The sequence below is a fragment of the Arachis duranensis genome, chromosome 8 (genome assembly GCF_000817695.3).
Source record: "Arachis duranensis cultivar V14167 chromosome 8, aradu.V14167.gnm2.J7QH, whole genome shotgun sequence".
In the NCBI taxonomy this organism is placed as follows: domain Eukaryota; kingdom Viridiplantae; phylum Streptophyta; class Magnoliopsida; order Fabales; family Fabaceae; genus Arachis; species Arachis duranensis.
Window position 1 is genome coordinate 4,239,740 of NC_029779.3, and position 8,468 is coordinate 4,248,207.

The 8,468-nt window shown below is 32.5% G+C and overlaps 1 protein-coding gene across 1 annotated transcript; it reads left to right on the forward strand.

Moving 5' to 3' along the window:
• The first annotated feature begins 2,176 nt into the window (after positions 1 to 2,176).
• Positions 2,177 to 5,704, forward strand: LOC107460202 (MLO-like protein 9). Its single transcript, XM_021128540.2, has 15 exons — positions 2,177 to 2,299; positions 2,392 to 2,449; positions 2,568 to 2,860; positions 3,147 to 3,263; positions 3,349 to 3,406; positions 3,506 to 3,594; positions 3,686 to 3,760; positions 3,850 to 3,938; positions 4,279 to 4,328; positions 4,415 to 4,455; positions 4,533 to 4,706; positions 4,817 to 4,852; positions 4,945 to 5,012; positions 5,155 to 5,215; positions 5,297 to 5,704. Exons 1-15 carry the CDS (start codon positions 2,177 to 2,179, stop codon positions 5,558 to 5,560), a joined length of 1,596 nt encoding a protein of 531 aa, XP_020984199.2. The 3' UTR covers positions 5,561 to 5,704.
• Positions 5,705 to 8,468: the final 2,764 nt, after the last annotated feature.

Genomic DNA, 8,468 nt, shown 5'->3' on the forward strand with positions numbered 1-8,468 from the left:
AAGCATAATTAAATAAATAATATAAAAAACTAATAATAATAATAACTTAATCAATTTAAATCATTTTAATTTCTTAAAGTCTTGTTCCATTCAACTCTCTTTTTTCGTTGCTCTCTAACTATCTTTTTCCTGGCTTAAAAATTGTTCAAGTAATCTAAATATCTAATGTTGTCATTCATTTCTTCTCCTTAATGTTGTTTTACTCCACTTATGAATGTGTGATTGTTGCCTCCAGTTCTAAGAGTAATATCTTCTATTCAAATATATTAAGATGAAAATTCAAGTGCAGTGGTAAAATTGATCATTTAGAGTCGTTAAATAAAAATTTGGTCAAATCAATCAAATTATTTAACCACTCTCAGCTATCAACTTCATGTGAAGTTGACTGCATCTGAATTTTTACCATATATTAACTTCACTCTACCAACTCTCTTATTCATATTTTTATATGATTTTGTTTAAAATCTTTTTAATGAAGTGAAAGTTAGTTAATATATGTGAAAAATATTAAACTTTTATGCCTTATTGCATAGTTGTAAAAATCGGATCGGACCAGTCGGTACGATCGAAAAATCGATGAATCGGATCTTAAACCGATCCGGTCTAGTGTTTGAACCGTACAAAAAATCAAACCGATAAGAACCGGTCAAATTCGGAATGAACCGGTACAAATCGGTCAAATTCGGTGAGACGGGTCTGACCAAACCGTTTGGGAGTGAAAATATTTTCAAAATGTTTGAGGTAGGGTTTAAATCCCTACCCTCAAGGAAACAAAAACACTCCACAACCACCACACCACTATGTTTCTTGTTAATATTTATGCAAATTATAATACATATAAATATATTTCATTAAATAGTTTATTTTTATTTAATTTATTTTAATTTTAATTATAAACTCACTCATTCTTAAATTAATTATATTTTTTTTAACAATAATTATAAACTCAATTATTTCTTTTCATAATTATATGATATTTATTAGTATTATTTTTCAATAAATATCTGTAGTATATAATCGTATAAGGTATAAACTAATAATAAATGATTGAACTTTGAAAATAATAATTATTTTAATATAAAAAAACAAAATACTATCAAATAAAATACTTATTGTTTATGTTCTATATTATTTTAAAATAGCTTGATTATTTTTAAAATGTTAGTGAAGTTATGTATTTTAAATTTTAATTTTAAGTTTTTGACTATTTTATAATTTTTATTTACGTGAGACCAAGTCAATTGATTAAATCAATCATCCACCAGTTAAACTAGTGATCTAATGATCCAATAGTATGACCAGTTCAATCACCGCTTTAATTTTGACAATGACAATAAATCTCTGCTTTTAAGAAATTATCAAATTGCATTCTCTAAAAACGTTAGTTTTAACTATTAAAGAATACTACAGTAAGTTAAGTAAGTGAAACATTCATCATAAGTTTTGAAAAGCGAATATTTGTGCATCATATTGATTGGCATAACAAGGTTATAAACTTTAGTCAAAATGTTTTTTTTCCATTTTTCGTATTTTTTTAAATTTTTATGCAGATTGTATTTTTTTGCTATCAATAAATAATTTTGTAATTAACCATTTGTATATATGTTGAATTTTTTAAAGTAATTGAATAATTATTTAAAATATATGCATATAAAATCTGAATAAAATTGGTTGTAGACGTCTAAACGCCAATTCGTTGTAGTGTATTGTTAAGTATTCCCGCCGTCACGCCGGTGCCCCGGATTTGATCCCAGGCAGCAGCATAACTTGGTTTTCTTTTTTCATTTTTCTGCAATTGATAATTTGATGTGAGTTGGGACTAATTAATATGTAATAAGACGGAAGAATGAATGGATTTGAGAGGCCAAAATTAGTTTGGAGGGTCGATGGGTGAAATTGGTAGTATAAGCGGCAGTTGTTCCTCTCCGTTCATTTGGCAGTGGTTACAAATTATGAATGCAACAAATAGGAAACAAAAAACACTTCCCCCTGCTTCTGTCTCATTTTCTCATCATTGCCGCATGGCGCTTATTATTATTATTATTATTATTCCTCCTCATCAGAATTACTCCACTCCTCCATGGTTCTTCACCTAATTCAATTCAATCATTAAAAAAAAAAAAAACTCATCACATACTAACAATAAAAACAAACACAAACACTTTGCTTTTTGAATATGGCGGTAAGAGAAGAGGAAAGGGCGCTAGATCACACACCTACATGGGCTGTCGCCGCCGTCTGCGCCTCTATCGTCCTCGTTTCTATAGTGCTCGAGAAAATTATACATAAATTCGAAAAAGTATGTAGAACCTAGTAATTTGTTTAATTACTCGCATGTATTTATTTTATTACTATTCATCATGATTGATTAGTATTGTTGCTTGGTTTCAGATGTTTGAACGTAAAAAGAAGATGGCTCTGTTAGAAGCACTCGCAAAGATTAAAGGCGGTAACAACATTGTTTGTCCCTTCCCGTCACGTGTTTTTTTTTTCTTTTAATCTATGATTAGTGTGTTTTTTTGGCACATTCTCCATTAATAGTGAACATGTTTATATATGCATTTCAGAGCTTATGGTTTTGGGATTTATTTCTTTAATATTAACGTTTGGACAAACCTACATTTCCAAATGGTGTATTCCCGAGAAGTATGCAAATACCATGCTACCTTGTGTTAGAAGCACGAAGGAGGAAGGCGAAGGCGGCGGCGGCGGTCACAACCAAGCTACTCCAGCGGGTGCGGGTGTTGTGGAAGAGAAGGGTGGTGCTAAAGAGGTTACTGCTGAAGGTGAACCGCCCCATCGCAGGCTTTTGACATACGAACGTAGGTTTCTGGCTGCAGCTAGTGAAGGATGTAAACCGGTAACAATGCATTGTTGTTATTATTATTAACATGCATAAGGTTTAAGAGGATACTCGAGTAACAACCATACTAGACATATATCAAAATTAGTCATCAAAATCAGCCACTAATATAAAATACATATTAAAATATAAAATACAAATTAAAAATAATTAAACAGCACTTTACACAAATATTTTGGTGTACATAAGTATTTTTGTCGAAGTAATTACCTTTATTAATCTTATTGCAAATGAATATTAAGAAGTTGATTATGGAAATGGATAATGTTAATTGTTTGTGTAGGGGATGGAGCCTCTTATATCTGTGCATGGAATGCATCAATTGCACATTTTCATATTCTTCTTGGCTGTCTTCCATGTCGTATACAGTGCCATAACAATGACTCTTGGAAGAGCAAAGGTTGCTATTATAGAACAGATGATAGATAGATAGACCACATATTTATGACATAACATTCTAACATCATTCTTTGTTCTTCTGGCAGATTCGTGGGTGGAAGGCATGGGAACAGGACCATATTGTGGATCAAGAAGCCTTGAATGGTAAAACAACAATGATACCATATAGTTCCGTTTTTAAGTTATATTTTTTCTTCTCCAATAATTTAATTGGGTTGGTGTGTGATGATAATAACTGTTCAGATCCTAGAAGATTCAGGCTTACTCACGAGACATCATTTGTGAGGGATCACAACAGTATTTGGACTAAAACTCCAGTTTCCTTCTATTTTGTAAGGGATTACAATATCAGTCTTTCATGCTTTTTTTTTTTTTTGAAGTTTCAACTCACAGTCAGTGATATGTTACTAATCAATTTTTCAGGTATGCTTCTTTCGACAGTTTTTCAGATCTGTTCGCAAAGCCGACTATTTGACCATGCGACATGGATTTGTTACTGTTAGTGATTTTCCTAATGCAGTATCAGCATCATTTTTGTGCTGTTTTTCATCATTTTCTTGAATGAATATCCAACTTCATTTTTGTAGGTTCATTTAGCACCTGGAAGTAAGTTTGATTTTCAAAAATATATTAAGAGGTCATTAGAAGACGACTTTAAGGTAGTTGTGGGAATCAGGTAATTTTCCAAATTTACCCACATTTTTTGCGCTTTTATGTACTAATCATTAGCTTCGTATCACTTATGCTTTGTTTGATAAATATTTCAGAATAGAAAATATATGAATGAGATTATTTCTATTGTTTCCAAATTTTAGGTAGATAAAATATCAAATAAATCATTTTCGAAAACCAAGATAATTTTGTATGTTTCTCGATCTATTTTCTTTTCTATATATTTCTATCCTAAGACACTTACTAAATACGACCTTAGGATGTTGAAGAGGACAGTTTATTCTTGATTCTTCTAATTTGTAATTTGTTCTAATATTTGTGGTGTATCTTTGTGATTTTGGCAGTCCAATACTTTGGGCATCAGTGGTGTTTTTCTTGCTTGTAAATGTTCATGGTTTGTCCCTTGAACTAGTTATCAATTGGTTTATATATTTGATGCTCATATTCATGTAGAAACCTGATTTCTTAACTTTGGTTCAGGATGGCATGCTTCCTTTGGGGTGTCTTTTCTTCCACTAATGGTAATTAAGCATATTTTCACTGCCAATATTTTTTTTTTCACAGAAAATAAAAGGACTAATACTTGAATTGCTTGAAGGTTATTCTAGCTGTTGGGACAAAGCTTCAGGCAATTATAACCAGAATGGCACTTGACATAAAAGAAAGGCATGCTGTAGTGCAGGGGATCCCCCTTGTTCAAGTCTCTGACAAGTACTTTTGGTTTGAGTGGCCTGAGTTAGTTCTTTATCTCATCCATTTTGTCCTCTTTCAGGTATTTTTGTCCATTTCATCTTATGAAGCTTAATTATATTTGTTTTATAGACATTGAATATTTGAAGAGTTTTACTTATGCAAGTTGGTGCTCTTTGTTTACATGTCCAGAATGCATTTGAGCTGACATATTTCTGGTGGACATGGGTAATTGAACTCTTCCTGAGTTGTGTTATTAATTATATACAACTAACTTTGGAAACCTTAAATTAATTCTCTTCCTTCTTGATCTGATGCAGTATGAATTTGGTTGGGCATCTTGCTTTTATGAAGATGAAATACTTATGATCAGTAGAGTTGCACTTGGGTAAGTCATTCCTTGCTAGTGATTATGCATGCCTGTTCACATACATAGAACAATTACATTTGAACATAAATGTTCTGTTCTATTGTTTCACATCATCAATAATTAATGAGAATAATACTAATTTAAAGATTGAATTTTGCAGGATAGGAGCTCAAATAATCACCAGCTATGTCACTCTTCCACTGTATGCTCTTGTTACACAGGTAAGTTGGTTTAAGGTTACAAATGATTTTCATTAAACAAAGCAAAGAACAATATTTATGATTGTGATGATAATTGTTCAGATGGGATCAACAATGAAGAAGTCAATATTTGATGAACAAACATCGAAGGCTCTAAAGAAGTGGCACCAGAATGCTCTAAAGAAGATAGCATCCAGGGGACGCCATGCCACTCTGGGAGGCACCACTATGTCAAAGTCGCCGGACGGTTCACCCAGCAAAATGTCAACTAGATCCCCAAACGCCGGGCAGTCAGCCACCATATTGTCGAGCGTAGATAACACTATCCCCGCCTATGACAACCGTGACCTTCTAACTGGACCATGACAACACATAAATGCGTACATACTATTTTCTGTTCCTTGTAGTTTGAGTGTTGAATGTAGCAAACTAGCGAATGGATTTGTAATTGTAGCAGAGTGTTTGGTTTAGCTTTTATAAACTGGAGTTGAGTTCAATTTAATTATATTAGAATTGATTTTAATTAAAATTGAGTTTGTTTTAACATTATTTATGGTTTGATATTTTAATTTAAAAATAAGTATAATTGATAAAATATTATTTGGATAATAATAATTAAAATAATTATCAAAAAGATAAATATTAGATTAATTTAAATTAGAACATATTATTATATAAAATATTATCTTAAATATTATATGCATATCATAATAAATTACACATAATAGATAATGTCTAATAATTATAAATTATAATAATAAAAGATAAATAAATTTATAAAATTAAACAAAAATAACAATAAAATATATAAAATACAAAAGTGCATTACAACATATAAATATAAATATAACATTAATTTAACTACAAAAGTATTAAGATTTGATCTACTTAATAAGATTGATTTGTGCACTAAAATTTGATCTCGAATAGAGTCTCAAATAATGTTCATTTTCGAAGAAAAAGCAATAAATAAATTTGAAGATAGGCTATCACTAATTTGATTATCATCTTCATCTTCAATAATATTTTCATCTTTCCTACCATGTGAATTCAAAATCCGGTTCAGAATTTCGTCGAATAAAATTATGAATAGTCATTGTTATTCTAACTATTTAAACTTGAGTTTCCATTTTGAACTTCAGTATACCACCCAAAATTGTAAATCTGTTCTTCCACACAAAAATTCTTTTAATTGTACACCTTAGACTTGAGTGATAATAATTAAATACCTCATTATCTTTTACAAATTCAGAGTAATGTCTAAAATATGAAAGATGATAGCGTTCACGTCTATATGGACCAATATACCCAATTAGTGTTGGATATCTTGCTGGAATTATGGATTAAAATAAAAAAAGGTCTGTTGTGAATAGGTTTGTTAAGAAAAAAATATAATCAAAATTATCAATAAAATAAATAAATTTATCAATGAATTATACTTTTTCTAAAACAATAAATTTACCAATCAAATAGGTGTAATCGAACCCAAGAGTATTGAGAGTGTCAAAATTCACAAAATTAAATCTTGGAATATTCGTCAATTCTAAAAGTATGTGCACATCAATACGTTGGTTTAAATTAACCACATACTTATGATGTATAGTCTTAAAGTTACCCGTTGAGTCTAAAACCAAAATATCTTATTTGATAAGATATTCCGTCTTTTAGCAAATTTACGAATTGAGACACAAGAGCCTTCTTAACTGAGGCGTGTATTTTTTCTTCCTAGAATTGATAAACAAAAAATCAAAAAACAATTAAATAAGAATAAACAAAGAGCAAGTTTTGCATCAGGAACTGAATGCTGTCCTTCTTCAAGAAGAGCTGTTGTGGTATCAAAAATCTAGAGAACAATGGGTGAGATGTGGAGACAGAAATACAAAATTCTTTCATCTGCAGACAGTTATCAGGAGAAAGAGGAACAAAATTCATGGGTTATTTTTGGAGGATGGGTCTTGGGCCACGGAGACTACGACTCTAGAAATGGCGGCAAATTCTTTCTTTCAAAAGCTCTTTTCTACAAGGGAGGATATTGACCTGGACGCCATGGGGCCTTTTCCTTGTCCGTCTCTTAGTACTGAGGCTTGTCAAAAGTTAGTGGAACCGGTGACGTCTGAAGAGGTTAAAAGAGCTGTGATGACCATGAGTTCGTTTAAAGCCCCAGGGCCAGATGGATTTCAAGCAATTTTCTACAAAGAGTTCTGGGACTCTCTTAGCAACGATGTGTGTGGACTGGTCAAGCGAGCTTTTGAGGGTGAGCCAATGAATGCGGCTATTTTCGATACTCTAATTGTTCTAATTCCTAAAGTGGAAGTTCCCTCTTCCTTACGGGAGTTTCGGCCTATTAGCTTATGTAATGTAATTTATAAAATTGTCACAAAGGTTCTAGTTAACAGGTTCAGACCTTTCCTGTCGGAGATCATTGGTCCTTTGCAAGGAGGGTTCATTCCAGGAAGAGGAACCACAGAGAATATTATCATTGCTCAGGAGATTATGCACTTCATGAGGAACACCAAGTCTCGAAAAGGGACCATGGCATTCAAGATTGATTTGGAAAAAGCTTATGACAGGGTAGACTGGCGTTTTTTGGAAGCTACTTTGGTCCGGTTTGGGTTTCCAAAGGCTACCATTAATCTTATATTGAATTGTGTGACTTCCTCTTCATTGGCAGTTTTGTGGAATGGGAACAGGCTCCAAAATTTCAATCCAAAGAGAGGGTTGAGGCAAGGAGATCCTATGTCTCCTTATCTATTTGTACTCTGTATGGAAATGCTTGCTTGCTTTATCTCTCATAGAGTTTCCCAAGGTTTGTGGAACCCAGTTGCGGTTTCTAGGAACGGACCACGACTCTCTCATTTGATGTTTGCAGATGATCTTTTGCTTTTCTGTAAGGCATCAAAAGCTCAAGTAATAGAGGTCATGCATTGTTTGGACTTGTTTTCTAGAGCGTCAGGTTTAAAGGTAAATCTTCATAAGTCAAAGGCCCAGTGTTCCAAGAGGGTGTCAGAGAGGAGAAAAGAGGTTCTCTCAGGGGTCTCTAACATCCGTTTCTGCAATGATTTGGGTAAATATCTGGGAATTAACATCGGTCATGCCAGAGCTTCCAGGAAGACGGCTCAGGAGGTTATTGAAAAAATTTCGAGAAAGCTCTCCAGTTGGAAAGGACGCCTACTAAATAAGGCAGGGAGGCTTTGTCTTGTTAAATCGGTTATGACCTCTATCCCAGTTTATGAAATGCAAATTTCTCTTCTCCCGAAGTATGCATGTAATAAAA